General features: G+C 42.0%; 1 protein-coding gene across 9 annotated transcripts in view; it reads left to right on the top strand.

Moving 5' to 3' along the window:
* Nucleotides 1-20,773, top strand: part of PRDM2 (PR/SET domain 2) — a 90,186-nt gene extending 69,413 nt beyond the window's left edge. For 5 of the 9 annotated variants that reach the window (XM_025198129.1, XM_025198128.1, XM_025198133.1 and 2 more), the window contains 2 exons: nucleotides 19,052-19,187; nucleotides 20,639-20,773. In XM_025198129.1, coding sequence (XP_025053914.1) covers nucleotides 19,052-19,160 — 109 coding nt within the window. In that variant the 3' untranslated portion in view covers nucleotides 19,161-19,187; nucleotides 20,639-20,773. Of the gene's footprint in view, nucleotides 1-1,199; nucleotides 2,961-12,426; nucleotides 12,887-18,763; nucleotides 18,961-19,051; nucleotides 19,192-20,638 lie in introns of those variants that run through there. The other 4 variants (XR_003092896.1, XM_025198130.1, XM_025198131.1 and 1 more) reach the window with 4 other exon arrangements.
* Nucleotides 20,774-20,778: the final 5 nt, after the last annotated feature.

Raw genomic sequence — 20,778 nt, 5'->3', positions numbered from 1 at the left:
TTGCTCATGTTCCCCATTGCAGCATGCGTTTCTGGGCTAGTCTTATGAATGGTTTTGCTAAAAAGGGACATTTGGTATCTTGTGGGAGTATTTCTTCTGAATTCCTAACTAGATTTTGCATATTCACTAGGCCTGTGTGAAGCGGCTAGTATTCAATTCGAATTTTGCGGATTCGGGGGTCAGTGGTTCGGTTCAGTGACTCGAATCACTGTCCCAATTCGATTCAGCCGAATCTGATTTGGCACTTATATGTATAAATAAATAAAATAAAAATAAAAGACCTCAGAGTTCAGCTCACACTGGGCTTACATTTGGGTATAAATCAAGGGTCTGCTTTAGAATTGTACCCCTGTGTTCTCCCATTTAGAGACTTGCAAGGTAAAATGTCATGCAGACACTGGTGTCAAAAAGATGAGGATCAAAACCATCTGAGCCCATACGCAAGGCATCTACTTCACATTGGCCAGCTCCACTGAATTTGGTGGACCTGTTCCTCATCTTCCACAAACATAATGGAGAACAGTATCAGGCCCATTGTATTCAGACTGATAGCAGAGTTGGACTGAAGTTTGCAGCTGGGCATTCAGATCTGACTGGCTGGCAGAGTGGGCGGGGATCAGCAGGCCGTAGGGGGGCTGGGGGAGTCAGGGGGGCTGGCAGGGGTCCCCCCCTGGTCCCCTCCCCCACCCCTAGTACTTACCAGTTCTGAGTCAGCTGCAGCTCCCTGCTGCAGCCACCGGGGACTGCCCAAATCACCAAAGCTCTCCGAATCTTTTCCAAAGATTCAGAGAGCTTTGACTTGATTCGGACCTTTAAATTGGTCCCTGATTCGATTCGGATTCGGAGATTTGGCCACCGAATTGGGCCGAATCTCCTCCGAATCAAATCACCACCCGAAGCTTCGCACAGCCCTAATATTCACCCTTGGTATATATGCCAAGAATCAAGGGTTCTGTGTAGCCTCCCTGTTTGATGCACTAGTTGACCCTCAGGTACCAGTGGGCAGACTCTGATTCTGTTCTTCATACTGACATTTCTGTCTTTCCCAGGAAATTTTAACTTAAGAAGCATTTCCAAACCATCTGCTTCACTCTGAAATTGTGTTCAAGTCTGTTTTTCACCCTTTAGTTTGTTTTGTTTTCCCTTTGTAAGCATATCCCTTTCACAGACAGTTTATTATTTTTGTCATTTATCTTCAGTTTTTGTTTCTTATTTTCTAGGAACCTCCTGTAAAAACAAAACAAAAATCCCTAAATGACAAGGTAGAGCTGTTGCATGCTCCACTTAAGATAAGCACTACGACAATGGATGTGAAATGCACCAAGCTTGCGAAACCAGCTGAAGCTGACTCACAATCATAAAATGCAGCTGATTGCCTGCAGGCTTCTTGCTAATAACATTTAGTGCCAGGCATACGTTTTCTTCTTTGGTGCCTGACACATGCTGGGCTACCGGATGATTCACAGGAAAGAAAAGGGTACTAAAAAAAAGAAACAAAATGGGTTAGACGAAACAGAATTGGCTGCCATTGGCCTCCCTTGCTAGCTCAGATTGCTCGTTTAGCCCATACCTTCATGAAAGGCACACACACACAAGTTCAATTTCAACTTTGCGGAGCAGGTTCCCTGTTTTATTAGTGATTCAGCGTAGATTCAGGGACAACTAATATTGCTGCACTCAAAGTATTTTTGTCATGTGTTGACTCTCTTGAAGCTTTTCTTTTAAATGCTTCAAGTAGAGAAGGACCTAGGCTGACAGCATTTACTTTTTCTTGCCACCCTCTCCCCATTTTTAATTGGCCAACATAAACATGGGGGAAAAAACAGATTTGGACATTTTATGAATTTCCCCATCTCCTTTTATACATGCAAATAACCTCCCATGGCAACAAAATACTGGCACCAATTTGTGAATATTATAGAAGTGGATACCATTTTATTAATAAATAGGCCAGAAATGGGGCTATGTACATGTACAGTTTGCAAGTTAAATATATAATTACTGTAAAAGATCTTATGCATTATTTTCTAGTAACTGAAAGCAACACATTGACCTACAGATCATAAACATTTTTTTTCATGGAAAAACAATTTGTCATGCATTTATATAGCCTTCAGGATTAATGACTGAGTTCATGGAAAGTGGCTAGTATCATTATGCACCCCCTTGCCCCTCTTTTTTTGTTTTGTTTTTCCTTGACTTAAAAAGTAATCTACCTCTTAAAATTTGTAGTTTAATACTTGTTTGGTGAATTTGTGCCACTTTAACTTTCACTTTCACTATCATTCCCATTTTGTTACATTTCTGTTTTGGGATCTTTATGTTGAAATATTGTATAAAGCATTTGTAGCAAGTTTAAAAAATAAAATATTTAAAATTATTTAAATTGTTTTGGACACTTCAATTGTATTATATATGTGATTTACATTTTACATTAATTTCATTTTTGTTTTTATTTTGGGTTGTTAATCTGGAGAGTGTTCTTGTATTAAAGTTTGCTGTTAGTTATATTGTTCTTTTGTTGGAGAGTGATATAAAGACTATTCTAATTAAAACATTAAAAATTACAGTTTGACATACAAATGGGGTTGTCCTTGCTTTTGAACATTGTAGACTTCTCGGAGATGTTTTAAGTGCAGGTAAGCAAATGAAGAGAGGTGTTCTCTTTTTCACTCTGGCATGAAATGAACATTGAGAATTCATCCAATGTATTAAAAAAAACCCTAAGCTCTTGCAAGCACTTAATGACCAGCTAGATGGGACTACTGTGATACATTTTATATAACTGTAACCAATAAAGTAAACTTTTTAAAAACTGGTGGAAAACTTGCCTTTTGTATCTAAACGTGGACTATGAGGAACAACAATGTACATCTAGAGGGAATTAAGTGTGCTTGCATCCTTTAGATAATTACATGCAACTTACCAAAGCAAATATGAATAAATTCTGTCTTACTGTGTTTTGTTTTTTAATAATTACTTATGTAAGTGCTATTAACAATCCATTTAATAATATAGCTACAAATTCAAAAGCAATAGTTAAAAGTATCATGTAATGATTGACTAGCTGTAAGAGTGTCATAAAATACTTGGTCTACATACGTTTTATGCTCTGATTTATATTTCTAGCTCATTGAACTAATTGAAAATCAAAGTGCATTTTAAGGCTTGTAGGACAGGTTATTTTTATTCTTTTTGTTTAGAACATAATGTTCCAAAACAAGGAGGAACTATGACACACCTGACCATCCAAATAAAATCCTTCCATAGTGGTGTTTTTGCATCTTAAAGCCTGTTCATGCTGGTGTGAGATTTAAGTAATTTTAAATGATCACGTCATGGATCATACTGAAACTATAGGAAGTTAATAATCATAAACCTATTGGAACATCCTACCACTAGCCCTGAAGGAAAAAGCTAATTGATACTTTTCGGTGGACGGAAACAGCACAAGATGGCATGTGATGATATCCCATGGTTTCTTTCACTGTGCACGCTAGCTTGCCAATGGCTGGTGAGAGAGCGCCAACACCAACGCACGTTTGCCTATTCAAATAGCTAGTCGTGTTCATTTGAATGATACGCAAGCAAAAATTACATGTTTACTTTATTTTGTGGAAGTAGATCCGTTGCTACAAGTATTTCCCTTATATTGTCCAAACAGCAGTATCCTGTAGGAATCAGCTCAAAGAGTCATAAAGCGCACGATAAACTGCTACAGACTTTACACATGCAAAGTATTTGAGCTGTTCCATTCAGCAGTATATGAGCCACTCTAACCACTTAATTGCAGTGATGATTGGGGATAACTGTGCTGAGGATACACATCAGTGATGCATCAGTTTTGTTCCTGATCGTTGTTTTTATTCTCATCAGCATGCTACAAATAAATTGTGCCACCAAGCCAGTACAACCCAGGTACTTTTAAGGGATTTCTTTTTCTTACTGTGGTGTAATAATTACTGTAGTTTGATACCTAGTGTGGTCTAGACATTAGATTGAGACAGAGATGCATGGTTAGTGTGGATACCATTAGCCAAACGTATAATTATCTTAATTTACATAAAGTAGCATCCTGCAAAATTTAGAACAACTGTCAGTTAAATTGGCTATTTTGACTGAATGAAAACATTTTGTAATAATTACCCAGTATAGTTGCATGGACACATCAAGTGTGAAGCAAGTTTAGAAAACATCCTGTATGTCAGATATTAAGTTGGTAATGTCATCATTGCATGGTGTGCACAGATGGATCTGTTCATACTTCAATCACCAAGTCAAGTTCTACTTGCATTTTCACCAACTTCAACTTGTGACCATTAGATGCCTGCTTGGTGGTGTCAGTCTACTGTATATCATCTACCACAGTTTGGGACCCTCATGAGCCTATTCAGTGGTCGGATCCAGCATTGAAATTGCCTCAGAGGCAAGAGCCGTTTCTGTTACTGGTTTACATTGTGGTAGAAAAATCTAGTGCCTTTGTCGTTTGCTGCCTTCTGCGACTGAATCCTTCTCTCGGGCTGCTCTCACTCTGACATATTTCAGAAACCAGATTTATGCATGACATAGTACAAGGGGGAAAAGGTTTTCATGCACCCCTGAGCCTGGGGAATTGTGACAACTGTGATTCCCCCAGGCTTAAGGGTTTCAAGCACCCTAGGGCAGCTCTGCCCCTTAGCTGCTGGGACCAGCTGCAGGACTGGGCCCCTGTGCTGCTAGGACCCTGAGTCAGCAGCTGCTGGTGTTGGGTGTTGTGGACCTCCCAGCTCCAGCTAAGCATGGTGCACCCCCGCAACTGGGAGCCCAGCAGTTGATAGGTATCCTAGCCATGGGGGGGGGGGAAACCATGCTACACGTGCAAATTAAAGTTTGATAACAACCAGCTATAAAATTAATACACATTTTCAAGGTCTAACTGTATAGCTGGTTGGAGTTTTTTGTGGTGTGATAGCTACTTTGCACATCTAGCTGATCTTAAGGTAATTGCACAATTAACCAGTTAATTGCCTATGCCTCTAAAATGTAGAGAGGGCCTTATTCTCTTAATGCTTGGGTCCTTTGTCTGTTCCCTGTCACTAAGAACAAATAACTGAAAACGTTGGGCAAACATTTTTCAGCCCCTTTTTCAAAGTAAGGAACAAAGCTATACTGAATATCTTGTAGTTAAGTTGTGTATAGCGATAAACCTTATTTTTCTTTTAGAATTCCTTTTCGGTTGTGCTGTAAAATTTTATATTGATTCTCAAGCTTTCATTCTGATGGTTTAACATTTCCATGCCTTTCCCATATCTATTGTGTATTTTCCTTTCCATTTCATATTTCAGTTACCACACACAAGTCAGGTTAGCGGCAGCACCTGGTTGTTGGTGGCAGCTCGTGTTTTCACCCAGTCGCCCTATGGACAGCCAGTGGTGCAGGAAAGTCGAGTGACTTTGGCAAGGTTGCACAGTGAGTCAACAACAAATAAGCTGGGATTTCTATCCAAGATCCTTCTAGCTTCTTGTCCTTTATCAGCACAATTCCTATTCAAGGGCATGTATAAGTTGTCAGACTGTTCTTTAGGGGAGATGAGTGCTTGCAGCTCCTATTTAACTCGGAGGGAGTTGCAGCTGGCCCACACCTTTGAAAATAGTTCTGAACGCGGTCAAATTAAACCAGTTGTTTCTCCTGTGGGCCATGGTTTATATATGCCATGTAAATAGTTTTGAGCAACCCTGCACTCCAGCAGTTCTTGATGCTAGGATCTCACAATGCCGCATCTGCCTCCCTACATTACTAAGTGGTTACGAGACTGCGTGATATCCTCACAGTGGCAATGCTAACGCCTTCATCAAGTCCCAGATAGATTAGTAGAGTTGCAGTTCGCCTTCGCCTCAGAAAAATGAGCCACATGAAAACTGCTCCTGTGCATTATGTTTCTCTATTCATTGGAAATTGGGAGCCTATTTTTACAGGCTTGTGTACCTGTGGGTTCTTGGGGAATTTGATTTGAATGAACTTTTCAAGTGGATGAATTAGCTATGTTCCAGCCCCCGTGATGCATGCTTATTCCAAAGGAAACTAAATGGTATTAAGGCTGCTTTTAATTAAAAGTGTTTGTGTTCATAGAGAAGCTCGCTGCAGTTTAAATAGTCCACTTGAAATTCATACCATTTGACCATAAACATTAACTTTTGGCCACTGAAATGTTGCAATAATTTAAATAGAAAAAAGGCACTAATATTGATGTAAACCCCCCCCCCCCCCCCCCCCAACTTTCCTCCACTGTGGAGTATTTTACTCCCCAATGGATTTTCCTCAAAATTTTCAGATGGCAACTGAACACAATCTGCTCACTTACGTGTGGCTGCCATGAGGCGCTTTACTCCGTGGTTATACTTCAAGCTGTCACTCTCATGATTTTGTCTATTTATAGCCAAGACCTTAATTTGGGGTAATTTTCCTAAGTGTCTCTGTTTCCATCCAGGAAGAGCACACACCAACTGCTGAAACTTCCTTAGCTTGACAAAGGGTTTTTGAACTCGAAAGCTTGCTTAATAACTATTCTCCAACCATTTGGGTTGGTCTAATAAAAGATATCAAATTCACCCAAGGAACCTTGTCTGTTTAGAGAACCATTTTTGACTTGGGCATGTAACCAAGTTACCAGAGGTAGATTGGGATTTGAAAGTCAAGTACATCAGCTATGGTGTGGCAACTACCCGCTTTGTACAGTCTTATCCTGTGGTCAAGTAAGGGTTTCTTTACGTTCAGTGAGAGGCAAGATACTTCTGATTTACCACAGGCTAAGAGTGTGTACATGGGCATTTATAGCAACGTAGCTTACAGGTGTAAGTGGATACCTTTTACTTGCTTGTGATAAGGTGTTTGTGTGCCTATACAAAACCCTAGAAGCTTTGGAAAATCCCAGTTTGGGTAGAGCTACTTCCCTAGGGAGTTTTAATGGTGTCCAAATTTTGTTCTGGTTTCCAATTGGTAGAGAAAAACTGTAAGTAGAAATGAGCTAGTAGCTTCCTGGGAAAATCTCCAACCTGTGGGCCTATAGTTGGTTCCTAAATCCCTATGTAAGCATCTGCGTGAAAAAACGGAGGAGCTACAACAGTCATTGAAATCTTCAGGACATACAAAAGTTGAGCATCTCTGGAAATCTGGCCACTGTATTAAAGTGCCTTGAATATTTTTATTTCAACTGAAATAATAAAAAGATGTCTACATGCAGCTTCAGATGTCCTGACACCCAATTAATCCTACAATAGCCCAGCAGAAATAGCATGTTCTAATACTCTGCCAACCTACCAGTGACAAGAAGGCTATCCCTTTTACCCTTTCGTTGTTCTTGGAGGCAAAGATTAACTAGCCTTTTGTGTCATCCCTGAAAAGCCACCAAATCTGGATTTAAAAAAAAAATGTTTAGGGTTTATTAAGGAGTAAGAATCCCTATTCTAGATACCTGCATTTGAAAATAGTTGTCTATTTCAAATAGTTTGTCCAAATTTTGTAAATTTGAAGGGTATTTTATTGCATTGTGATATTGTCCACGGGAAATGTTTTGTGTGTATGTGTATATCTATGTGTGTGTGTATGTATGTATAAAATAGACTTTGCAATTGGTTTCACCACTCAACTAGAGCATGTCTAATGTCACATTGCATTGATGTAAATTATTTTTCACTATCCCTCTATTGCACATTCAAAAGAGAACCTTTTTCATTGCTGTCACCGATCAGGTTTCGCATGCATCTATCAACTCCACAATCTGGTTTAGTAACGTGGAGAGCCTGGTGAATATGAGAGTTTAGTTTGAGGGAAATGGATGGGTTAGCCATTTCAGAGTACGTTCCTGGAGTAACGACATGCAATTTATCCATAAAACTGCCCGCAGAACGCTATGAATAGTCTGAAATGAAATGTATAAGAAAATTAATCTTTATAAGAGGTTTGGGTGGTGACACAAACCATGTTTTAGTGTGCAGTAGTAAGTTAGTTGAATAATTGATCACAGTATGAAAAGCAAATGGTTATTTTGTTCTGCTGGATTTGGTGCTTGAATTCGAGTCTTCTGACCTTCACTTCATAGATATGTATATTCATGGCATGTCCCAACGGTCTTCTCAGACTGGAGTTCCTATATCTCTGGTATACAATGAACGTCTAAAGGGTGCATGAGAGGAAAAAATGGAAAAGCAGGAGAGAGAAGGGATATGCAAATGGAGGAAAATAAAGCAAAATAAAACATAGGTTGTTGGAGAGGTTACAGTGTAGTTGTATTGATGTGAGGTGTTGTTTTTCTTCCAGTTTCCATAACATTGAAGCATAGTGGGGCACAGTTAAATGAAAAAGGAGCATGTGGCCACAAAAAGTTTGGTAAATAATGTAGTGTCACCCTGAAAAGTAATGAAACGGGCCTGATCTTCAGCCATTTATAATTCAGATCCATTTCTCATCCTTATCAAATGTGCACGAGAGTATGAACATAGAAAAAAATTACTGCAGGGTAAAGCGGGGTGGCACTGTGCACATTGGCTGCTGCATGGTAATGCATCGTGTGGTAAATGGAAGTCAAACCATGAGAGCCTAGACATCAGTGAAGGAAGGGCAAGTAAGTTGCTGCAGTTCAGCTTCCATTTACCATGGGGTAAGAGCATGTATAGAAGTAGCCCCCATGGAGCAGCTGATGTGTGGTATAACTCCCTGCCACGTACTCATGCTTTTCACCATGCCTCACATAGTTTATACGTTCAAACTACAGATTGCTAATGTTGCGGAGCATTTAAGGAATATAGGTGGGATTCTTACAGCACCCCCTACGATTATAAACTAGTCTGATAGCTGACGTGGACTATTTTATTGCAAACGTTTTAACATTTGGGAGATTTATGAGTGACTGGGCCAATCTGAGTCAAATGAAGCACTCTGTGACCCAGTGGATCCTGAGTGCAGGTCCCTCTTGCGCACAGAGGCAGAGGTTCCAGTGTGAGACGGGTTGGGCAGACAAAGAGAACAAGATGCAAACAAACTGAGGGAAAGATCCAAAACGGGACGGATTGAAAAGCATGAGATGGGTATGGTCAAGCTTGAGGGAGATGCATGAAAGGAGAATGACGGCAGGTAATATGCTGGCCCCTGCCGTCTACAGTGGCAGCCCAGGTTCTTGACCTGCTATTTCTCTGCTGTCAGTGGATATCACATCAGTGCTGGTGCATGCAAAGGGTGACAACATGCTATTGCCATCGTGTACCGTGACTTCTGGTGACAAGGTCTGTACGGTGGTTTTAAAGGCTCCATGCCAACAGCTGCCTTGTGCATCTCGGTATGATGCCACGTGATGGAATTTCTGGATTTCCCCCCCCCCCCCACCCCCTTTTTTTTAAACCTAGGAAATTTATGCACAAAATTACATGAAGTACATGATTAACATCATCCAGGTTCAGCCTCTTCGTGCATATGTTACAACTCAGTCTGCAGTTACATGCCCAGATCTCTCCCCCAGCACCCCAGCCATGACCACAGTGGGCCTGCATTGGGGATGAATCAGGATTGTGTAGTGAAGGAGATTATAGGACCCTAGCCTCATTTATTGTTGTATAGTGCACTATAGTGTGTAGTATAGCACAGTGAATGAGACCTGAGACTGCAGGAAGAGAAGGAAAAGTCTCATAGTGGGTCCTGTCATGGAGAACAGGATTGTATCCTGCCCCTAAGCCACAAAGTTCCTATGTGATCCTGGACAAGTCGCCCAAATCAAAGTTCAGTGGGTCACTAATGAGCTTTTCCTTTTATTTCTTGAGTGCTCAACTCAATGCTCTGGGGTTTAATTTGCAGAAGTACCGGCTACTCGCAACTGCAAGTGAAGCCAATGGGAGTTCTGCTTCAGTTCCCCAGCTATAAAATAACATCAAGCCTGTGCCTCGCAGGGATTTTGTATAGATGCATTAATTTCATGCTTGTGAAGCACTTGGATACAAATCTACAAAGCATCATACAAAAGCCCACAAGGAAATTAATGATTCCATCCTCCGAGCAGGATTTGAATAATGTTGAGTAAATAAGGCATGGAGAGACAGTGAATAATGAGAATAAGAAAGAAGATACCAAATAGCAGTTCATTCAGTGAGTCATTCTATTCGGTGAATGGGACAGTATAAAAATATGTGTTCGTGTAATTGAAGACTGCACCAGAAAGCATATGCACAGGAGGGCTAAATTGGGGTTGCACGTGACTTAACTTTAGCATTTCCTAACATTTCAGTGCTTGACTGTACAACATGAGTAATGTTCCCTTAATGTAATGTTTTGTGCATAATTAAAATCTAGGTACTATCTAGAGGCTCCAGCTGTAATCAAAGCCCTGTTGTACTAGATACCACAGAGAAGAGACTGTCCATGCCCAGAAGAGTTTGAAAATAGACTGAAGCCAAAGATGGGTGGGGAAACAGAGGGGATCTAGTTTGTTTAAGGTCAAACAGCTGTTCATTGCCAAGGCAAGAATAGAGTCCAGGGCTCCTGATTTCCTGTCCTCTTTCCTTGCCACAGGATCATGCAAACTCTCTTTCCATTTACCACTGCCACATGTTTTCTGTCATATCTATAGCTTTTGGTTCTGTGAAATAGTAATATTAGGATTTTGAAGAGAAAAAAATCCTTTTGACAGGGTATAGCAGCTGGGACAGGTACCCCCATGCCATTTTGCTTCTCTCTTGGGACAAAGTTTTTAGCATCTTATGTTCTCTTTCCCCACTGCTTCAAGTCTGTGGCAGGTCATTTGAACCTTGTTTCATCTGTATGTCTGCTCCTCTGTCAGTGTCTTCTGTAAACCTGGTTTTGGTTGTGCTTTTGCCAAAGTACGACACGAAAACATTCATGGTACTGTGTGGAAATACTTGATTTCTTAGGTTAAAAACCATCTCCGGACACAGGGGTCTGTAAGGGAGCATCAGGTAGGGTAGCAAGGAAGGTCTTAGAAGTTTGGCTGATATTTTGCCATCTAGACAGTTACAACCCCTCAGAGCGAGTGATTTGTAGATCCTAATCTGGGAGCCAGCGTAGCAAATTTCAAAATGGGTATGCCACGTCTGCTTTGTGGTTAAGTATCACAAAGCAGCATTGGCCAATCATTACTTGAATGGGAGAACTCCAAGAACCTGCCAACGGTTTGAGAGATCTGGCATCGGTATTTCAGTAGACGATTCTTCTTCTGAGTCATTATTGGCTCGGGGACTGTGTGGTCTTCTGCTTCCAGAGGTGTGTGTCACTTCTCTGAGAAGGAACATTTGAGGCTCTGAACACTTGCATCTGGCATCAGTAAGGGGTGATGAAGTTAATTCTGGTGTCTGGGCTAGGTACTGCTAGAGCCAGGAGTCCATTTCACCTAATGTTGAGCGTTTTGTTGGTCTCTCTTCCTGTCTGAATTATTTGGCTAGGGATAGAAAGTGCACGTAAACTGGTATAAGTGATCCAAAACTGGTTCAAATCTGTAACACAACAGAAGTTAAGTGCACATAAACCACTTTCAAAATGGCTGAAACTGGTTTAAGACAAACCTGGACGGATGTAGTATCAGATTGAACTGATTTAGGTTAAATCAGTTTATGGTACTTCTGTCCCAGATCCAGATTCAAGTCCCCCAGCATCCTGGGATGCTTTGCACCTCCCCTGCAAACTCTGCCCCCTCCTCTCCTTGCTGGGTGGGCAGGCTAGCCTATGCCCAAGGTGTCTGCTCCAGCTGAGCAGGGAGGTGTGCTCTAGTGCCCCCCAGCCTTTGGCCTGGGCCACGGCAGGCATGTGGCTGCATTTCCAGAATCAAAAAGTGAATGTCTGTTTACTTACTTATCGGTTCAATCTTTGCAGCTTGAGACTAACTTTCAAAGATTGATTCAATTCAGCCTTGGGCTTTTTGACTGTCTGTGCTTAGCTTTTGGGTAGTGTTACTGAGCAGGGAACAGGTGAGGGCTGCTGTAGCCTAAAGTAGACATTTACATCTTGGAGAGGCCAGGTGCTGTTTTCAGGGTGGCTCTCCACCCTCTCCCATCTTCCTTAAAAATTCTGGGGAAGAAAGAAAGCTTTATTCCTTGCCTGAAGCTTTTCAAGGAGTCCTGCCAATGGCAGCAGCAGCAGGGACTAAATCAGTGTCCTTGCTTCTACCCGTTCACCTGGTGGGAAAAACATAGGCACCTTGTGCTGCTTCATGACCTTTTTGAGGGCATTCACTCCCATGGTAGCTGGTGCAGATTGCCATTCAAACAGGAAGCAAGATGCTTGGTTTGACTGCGGTGAGGCTGCTATGTAGTGTTAGCAGAACTGGTTCTGCGTTTCATTTGGGTACTGGTTCGTCTGTTAACGCAGCATAGGATGACAAGAGCTGCTGTGACATGCGATTAACAATTCCTACATCAAGGTGCTGTTTGAACGAGTTTAATATATTTACAGATTCCCTTGGACGCAAGCCCCAGAGTTGAGCATAACCCACTGCTCTTCTTAATGTCACGTCTCCTGTGCCTGATCTGCAGAGGATGTGATTCTGCTACAGCTACCAGCTAACGGACTTGGCTTCCTTTATCACAGCAGGGCCCTGGTGCAATCCCCAGTGACAATCAAGATGATGCTTATCACACCAGCAACTGGATTGACTACACCCCCCTGCACTATTGCAACCATATGTGTCGCATCGAAGCGTGTTTTTTAAATCATAGCGTGTTTTGTTTTACTGCTCCTTTATCTGTCCATATTGTTTTGTGTAGCAAATTATACAAGAAGACCTGCAGGGCTGAAGCAGCTGCCTCAGTTCTGCTAACCCCTTAGTATTAACCTGCAGAGTTCTTTGTATAACTCACCCAGCGCAAGCACATCTATATAAAAAAACCCATATTAAATGTTCCCTATCTATGATATACTTTCTGTTTAATAGTAAATAATGAACCTTATGCTTTTTCCACAGCCAGGAGGGTGATTTGGTAGACATGAAAGCTTTTTATCAAACTATCAGATTATATTGTGTGGCAGTAAAGAAGACTCATTTGAGGATTGCTATTTGTGATCAAATGTTCTTCACCTCTTGGTGCTCAGAACTCAGTGTGCTGCTTTAAAAGGGCAGGAAGATAAATCGCTGAAATGATACAGCCCATCTAAATTTATAGACTCAGAGCAAGAGTTCCAAAAGCCACATCAAGTTTTAAATACAGGATGATATTTTGAAAAGGTCTCAGCACCAGACAAATGCTAATCCCATCTCTGAAGTCAGTAAGGATTTTACTGACTGGCCGGAGTTAGGTTGATACTGAGCACGCTTAAAATGCTACACCTGGAGCCGAGCTTGAAAATTAAACAGCCTAGATATTTTGAGGGTTGGTCTGAGTAAGCAGAGAAGCAAAAACCATTGCAAAGATATGGGGGCTTGTGGGCATTCATAGCTAGAGTCTCCTGCTCTTTCCCCTAGAAAAATGAAAACCCTAAACTCCCAAAGTTAAAGGCTTTTATAGCCTCAGTAGTTCATGAGAGATCTGACCATGAAATAACATTATCTGGGTCATGCCCTTGCAGTATACCTCTGTGTCCTGTGATTGCAAAGAGAGACTCCTGCCCTCTAACCCAACCTCACTGTCCCTTTTTTTAATTCAATCAACTCTCAAAGTAAGCATAGTGTAATGATTCAAGATCCCTTCCCCCCCCCCCCCCCAATTTCTTAGACACAAGAAGTGGTTTTTATTTTCTAACCCAGTGGCTATTGAATAAAATGTACAAAAAAATCATAAAACTCCTTTTGTCCCATTAGGTACTTACTCCACTTTGAAAATCTCCCTGGGCTGCAATGCTACTTGTGCAACTGGTATTAATGGCTGCTATTTCTTCATGTCCCCTAATGGCTGGCTGCATATTCGCTTTCCCAATAAAAACAATTCAAAAGCAAGTCATTTAGCTTAGCCATGCAATGTTCTCATAGTATTTCATCTCTGACCAAGAACAGGAAGCAGCAGAAATCTTACTGAAAATCTTGCTTTCAAAAGATTAACCAGCTCAGTTTTGCAAATAAACCAGGAAGTTTAGATCATTTGGCGAAGTTTCACTTAAAACATCCAAATTGCTGCATGAGTTCCCATAGAGGAGCTTTGATGTAAATCCGCATAGAGGAGCTATTGATATCAGTCCCCATCAGTTAAAAACTCAGTTTGCTTCTGCGATGATGGAGCATGTTTGTCCCCCTCTTTATGTGAACAATTAAATGCAAATGTAGGAAGTGATTTTGTGTATGTCCAAATTCTGACCCCACAGGTTTAGTTGTTGTTAAATTTGGGAATTGGAAACAAGCCCTAACTGAAAAGAGAGTGTCAAGCTCTGAAATCCTCAGTACTTTCTCTTTAAAATTTACCCTTTTTGCACCATGGATTAACACTTGGTATGTTGTTACCATAATGTTCCATTCATTATATCTCATCAGGATCTCTCAGTCTTCTGGATCCCAGTGTGTCTAACAACCCTATCAAATTGCCTCAGGGCTTCATTCCCATAAGTAACTGGATGGATGTTTCTGGGCTTAATTGGGTAATGTGGAGGGCTTACACTTTACAAGAATCTAAATCACTTTAGTGCGGGGAGGGGGGGAATACAAGGTAATTTGCATGAGAAATACTAAATGCATTTAGAGTGCATGTAAAGGAGGGTTGCATGCACTCAGTCTGTTTTACCTAATTGGTGAGCTGGATGATGTAGCCTTCTGCTTCCCTGCCAGAGTTCAAGGACCTGGGTAGATATAAAAAGCAGAAATTTGATTTAGAAAAATATCACCTTGTGCAGAAAAGTGAGACCTTTCATATCTGTCAGGAGGCAGCAAGACTTCTCAGATAGGATGCAGGGCAGGAACTCGGGAGATGGTCGTTTTTTTAGCTCTGTTCGAGCCTGGTGCTAATAGTGCGAAGGTCACAGGTCCAATTTTCATAGGGGGACACAAGACCTTTCCTGCTTCAGGCAGGGGGTTGGACTAGATCAAGGTATCTCAACCTGTGGGTCGCAACAATATATGAAAGGTTTGCGAGCAAACTTTAAAAATGGATTCTCTTTTAAAGGAGGAAAATGTAGAAAACTGACTTTTCCCTTGCAGGCTGGCAGAGTTGCAGCCTGCAAGGGGCTGCTTGGAGGGCTGGGGGTGGGAGGCAGCGGGTCAGGATAGAGGTGCACTGGGTTGGGACTGCCTATCGGTGTTTACAAGTAGGTCCTGATACAAAAAAGGTTGAGAACCACTGGACTAGATGACCTCTTGAGGTCCCTTCCAGCTCCATTTCTCTTTGATTTCCTCACTATGCCACTGACTTGATAACCTTGATAACCACTTCCCTGTCCTGTGACTCAGTTTCCCTATCTGGAAACTAGAGATAAGGATCCTGTCCTCCTTGGTAAAGCACTTCAAGATATGGAAAATGCTATAAAAGCGATGACTTGCTTTCTTCTATTCTTTTAATATTATCATTCCCATTAAAGCACACGCGTTAATCCCTGCTACCCCTGAGAATTTTCTCAGCCCCTCCTGTCTGCTGTATTTCACTACGCTGGGCCTGGCTTTCTGATCAGAGACGTGAAGAATGCCGTGCATTCAAAAGACTGTCTAATTTTATCCCGACAGTATAGTCAGGCCGTTAGAAGATGCCACCCTAAAAAATCCTTGCCTCTCGTATAATTTCTGGACCATCACAGCTGCAACATCACTCTTACACCCCTGGGGTTATGTCCCTAATTTGCCAAGAGACAACGTAGGTTTTTGTTTACATGAGAAATTTGCACTGTTCAACAACTCCGTTTTCAGTTGATTCAAATCATATGGTAGAGAAGTGGTTTGCCATGTCGGGGCAGGGTGGCACCTTGGAGACGAACTAGTTAGTATTATGGTGCACACCGTGTGTGGGACATTTTATTTCAGTTCAAGAAGTGGTTTATGGTTTATCTTGAGGCAATTTAGGACTTCAGTAAATTTACGCACGTAAACTATTTCTATATAAATCCCACTACATCACTAGGGGGGAAAAAAGTGTTACATGCTACTATTTTGGCTGCTTTTCCCATTTTCTGCATGGTAAGTGTCTTTTCTGAAGGGTGCTCTCCTGCAGCCAGGAGAAGAGTTCCTTGAGTTACTGTTATACTGTGCATTTGATACGCTACTAAGACTGCCTCCACAATGGACACCTTCACAATTTTCAGCCTTTTGTTCTCACCTGAGTTTAGCCCTACTATTATTAGCAATGGTAAGAGCAGGTATTTAGTGACAGTGTTAAAAATAGTAGGGCCCGATCCACAAAACTGGTTCCATATGAGGAAGTAACTCTGGTGGGAGTGTTTCAGCAAATGCCCAGGGTAGACGAGGCAAGCGTTGGCCAAAGGAGTTAGGTGTAGACTGAAGAGGTAAGGTATAAATTAAAACGATATAGGGAGTAAGTTTGTTTCTAGTGACATCTTGATTGCTCTCTTCCTTGCTTACTGATGTCTCCATCTCAAGAATGGAGCTGTGACACCAGGACCAGAGTCCCAAGAAGCTAATTTAAGATCAGTGGAATCCTGTTTTAATTTTTGCATTGAAACTCTTCATGACAACACGGGGATTCGCCCTAACCCATCCACTACTATTTCTCGGCAAGACGAGCTGCATAAACGTTGCTCAAATGTCAGATGCATGGAAGACCTTCATGTCTTTGCTGGAGGAAGATAAAGCATATGATTTGGTCTGGGCTTTGTACTGAGTTTGGGATGTGGTCCCCATGTCATTTTGTCTGTCTTTCCTGGTGTCACACCGGGCTGCTACATTAAGGTCGGCACCTGTTTGTGCTGTCATCTCTCCTAGCTATAGACAACCCTGCACTTTCTTCATGGGGAGGCAAGGGCACCACCATGTGGGAGATCCTTACGTGAACTTCTCTAAATACGACTTTTGTTGCAAGATAAGAGGAGCTGAATGGGAGAAGCAGAGGGTCTATCCCGCACAAGTGGGCGGTCACGAGATACTCCAAATGTTTTGCCTTTCTGAAAAGGCCCTATGTTGCCACACAACTTAAAACGCAAGAATTCATTTGTTCTTTTGATCAGATCACTGCTGGCGCTTCCCTCTGGTTTTAAGGCAATATTTCTTTTGCTGGGAAGAGTTTTCTTCCTTCCCTCTTTATTGGCTGACTCTATGGGACTCCAGTTATTTTTATTCAAATGTTGGATTGCATAGCATAGCAAAATCATAGTGCCGCTCGGTCCTTCTCAGTTGAGGGTTTCCAGCAACTGCAATTATTAACTAGCAGGCTGTTTCTTTAACCTGGGCTTAGGATAAGTCTTAAGTGCATAGTGCAGTGCCATGTAGCAATACCGGAGTGCTCTGGTTTAGATTGAATTTCAAAAAAGAGGGGGATAGATTTTTTTTTTTCCAGCCTCATTGCCATTTTGTGCTGCAGTTTGACTTTTGAGTTCTCTATGTTAAGGTGGCCATAGGTCCTCAGATGCAGATGCCTTGCGTGTGAAAGTGTGTTTTTATTTCATTAATTTAATAAGGACTCAAAATCACAGCATGTCCTTGACATTATACAGTACTTAAATGGACACGTTCTGATTCAACACTATGTTTTTCCTGATTTGGGGCTAGCAATAATTGTTTTAATACTGAAACCGAAGGAACTTTCTAACTCGGGTTTACTTTTAACTTTATTTTTCACAATGAAAGTTGGACTCTGCTTCTGGTCATTTTTATTTTTGCGTTTCCTCAGTTAACTGCAGCTGCTCCACAGGAGGACTGAATACAAACAAAAATATTTTGATGGCCTATTTCTAGGCATCCCTGACAATGCTTTTATTAGAGCGGGTGGAAATTTTTCCTTTTAAAATGTTGATGCCCTTTTCAGATTTGATGAAATGGCATGAAAACTGTTCACCCTTTCCCATTTACTTTTATGGATGCTGGGGGTGGGGGGTTGAAAAACCTACATTAGTGGAAATTTTTAAATTCTGAACTAATGAAGAAGAGAAAAACTGGCTTCTCTTTAACAACTGATGTCTCTCCTATACTCCCTAGGTGTATTTGCACTACTTGCACAAAGAATAAAGGCTAAAATTAAATTGAATTCCCCTGTTTCTCCTAGTTCTCCACCGCTGCTTTTATCTATTTTTAAAATCATCATACACTATGTTCTGTTTCAATCTTTTTTTAAACTGGTGGAAGGTGGAATCCTATTACATGCTTTTAGCAAAAATTATAAATGCTATTACATTATACATAATATTTATATATATTATACAATTTTATTTTTCATTTTATTGTATTGTTTTAGCAAAAGCTATAAATAAACTAATCCTGCTCCTATTTGAAGACTAATGTTAATGGATTGTAATGTTATAGTTGGAGCTGACTTCAAAGACATGAGAGTTTTTTGGGGTTTTTTTTAAAGAAATAATAGGCTGAGGTCGTTTTTATCCTTGTCTTTAGGTGCGAGGTGTTTACCATGGGCGTGGGTCATGTTTTCAAACTTTTCCTTGTGACCACAAAAGTTAGAAAGGTTCATTTCTAAATGAATGCTGAGCTCCTTATATTGTCATAAGAGTCCAGGCAGAAGTCTGCTGTGGGGTATATGGGAAAAGGGATCCTGGCACTGTCCGGTGTTCGGTACAGGTGGCTTGCTGCAATTAGTTTGAGCCCCATTCACTGGTTTCTTCTCATGCTTGTCCAACCCTGGATGCCGTGTCTATGCGGGGGGAGGCTGGAGTCTAACCCCTCTTGTGCCTTTTCACTTTACCCCATTATTCAATTTAGGTGAGATGGCAGAACAGTGTAAATCATGAGTGGCCTCACAGTACTGCCTGCCTGGAGCGTAGGGCCCTTATCTGAAGCCTGCTGAAGTCAACAGAAGGTCTCCCATTGCCTACAGTCCTGTTAGGTTCAGGACACAGAGGAGCAGGACCAGGAAGGGTGTTCTGATAATGGGCTACCAGCTTGGCCAGCTGTTTGGGGTAAATGTTTGAACTGAGAATTGTATCCCTGTCTCTGCTTTTCTTTCTAATATGACATGTGGGTGAGAGTTTCTCCTGCCTCTTTATACAGTTACAGACTCCGCGTGGCCTCTAGATGTCCCTCCTCCTCTTCTCATAACACCAGCACCAGGCAATGCAAGAAATCCAGCTGCACTACCACCCACTTCTTCAAGGAATAGACTCCTCTGCACATCAAACCAAAACAGGTACAGTCGTGTGCAGGTAAAAGAGACCGACCAGGGCTTTAGGACAGATGTCATTTCTGTAGCCAAAGATCACAATGTGCTTTGCAAATATTAACCAAGCCTCACAGGCATCCCTGTCAGCCAGTTAATAAGTACTATCCCAAGGCACGGGTGAGAAAAGCAAGACGTGTTGGGTAAACGACCTTCCCAAGGCAACCGAGAGAACCTGGGGTGGAACTAGGTTTCTTGGGTCCTGGTTCTTTTCTTTTGTCATAGACAAATGCTGCCCTCCTGCTCTGAAACACCTGGACTCGTGTTTTCATCCAAGTCCCAGCAGTACATACTGTACTCTTTATACTCCTGTAAACTGACTTTCATTCCACGTGTGGTGCATGAACCTCGGGGAACAAACGCTTTAAAACCCAGAGTGCTGCTCCTGCACGTCTTGCGTGGCGGATGAGAAAGCCCGCAGCGACCCTGGGAAAGCCAGGGGGTTTTGCCCATAACTCCCCTCCAGTCTGGATGCAGGGCAGGATACCACGTGCCATGCAGGGTGCTGTGTGTGTCCTTCGGTTGCCTCCTTGGCCTCGGAGGGGGCTGCATTTCATTTCTGCTATTGGTAGTTTCTGAAGCATTGTCAGATCCTTTGGGACATAAGAGCCAAATGCTGAATGTCAAATATTATTAAAGCAGCTGCATCGAAATCCTATATTACTGAGAGTTGCCTTGGCAGAGTGCCCGAATGCAAAAATCATGCCTAGTTTGCATATTCATTTACATATTTAATATTTGCTTTGTAGAGAGACATTTTTAATACAAAAGTACAGTGCCATGATACATTATAAATGCATTGCTTCAATTTTCAGCTGAGGGAAATCAGTGGAAGTCAGCTACATACACTTACAGTGACTATGGTGCTTGTGGCCCAACACCCCTAGTGCTCCTGGCATGACTTGCTTCTCCCTGAACTCAAGAAATGTTGACTAGACTGGTGGGCTGCCAAAGCCCAACTTATTAGTCAAAGTTTACTGAAAGCTGCTCAGGTTCTGATTTTGCACTGGAAAGGGACTTGGGAAGCCTGTGTTCATTCCCTGCCTCTTCAGCTGGCCTGTGGGGTGACTCCAGGCATGGCACTTGATCTTTCTGTGCTTCTGTTTCCCCATCTGAAATGGGGACACCAACCACTTTCAGACTGTACCAGTGCAAAGCTCTAGCCGAGAGCCTAGGAAATACGAATGGTCGTGTGAGCAGTGATTGCTCGTGTGCATGTGCTAGCATGCCTTGAACGAGGGCTGGGTCCTGATCCCAGAGACGTGTTTGTTCGCACAACAAACTGCCAATGAGCCATTTAGATCGGGGGAAAATATCAATAAAATAAAAAAACCACAGCTGCTCCTTGCAAAGTGAAAGTGGCTGTCTGATGGAGACCCTTGCATATGACTGTGTTTGTGTGTGTGTGTGTGTATTTGCAGGCACAGGACAATGCTGACCTGAAATGAGGAGGCAAAATTATCCTCAAACACCATCATCTGTTCTGTTTCTCCTCCGCTGAGGTGAGACCGGTTCCTCAGGAGACAAAGGGGCCAGCGATTTCCTCTGCCAGAAGCACTGG

This window comes from Alligator sinensis, unplaced genomic scaffold (assembly GCF_000455745.1).
Source record: "Alligator sinensis unplaced genomic scaffold, ASM45574v1 scaffold569_1, whole genome shotgun sequence".
Lineage (NCBI taxonomy): Eukaryota > Metazoa > Chordata > Crocodylia > Alligatoridae > Alligator > Alligator sinensis.
This window is presented reverse-complemented; position numbering and strand designations above follow the sequence as displayed.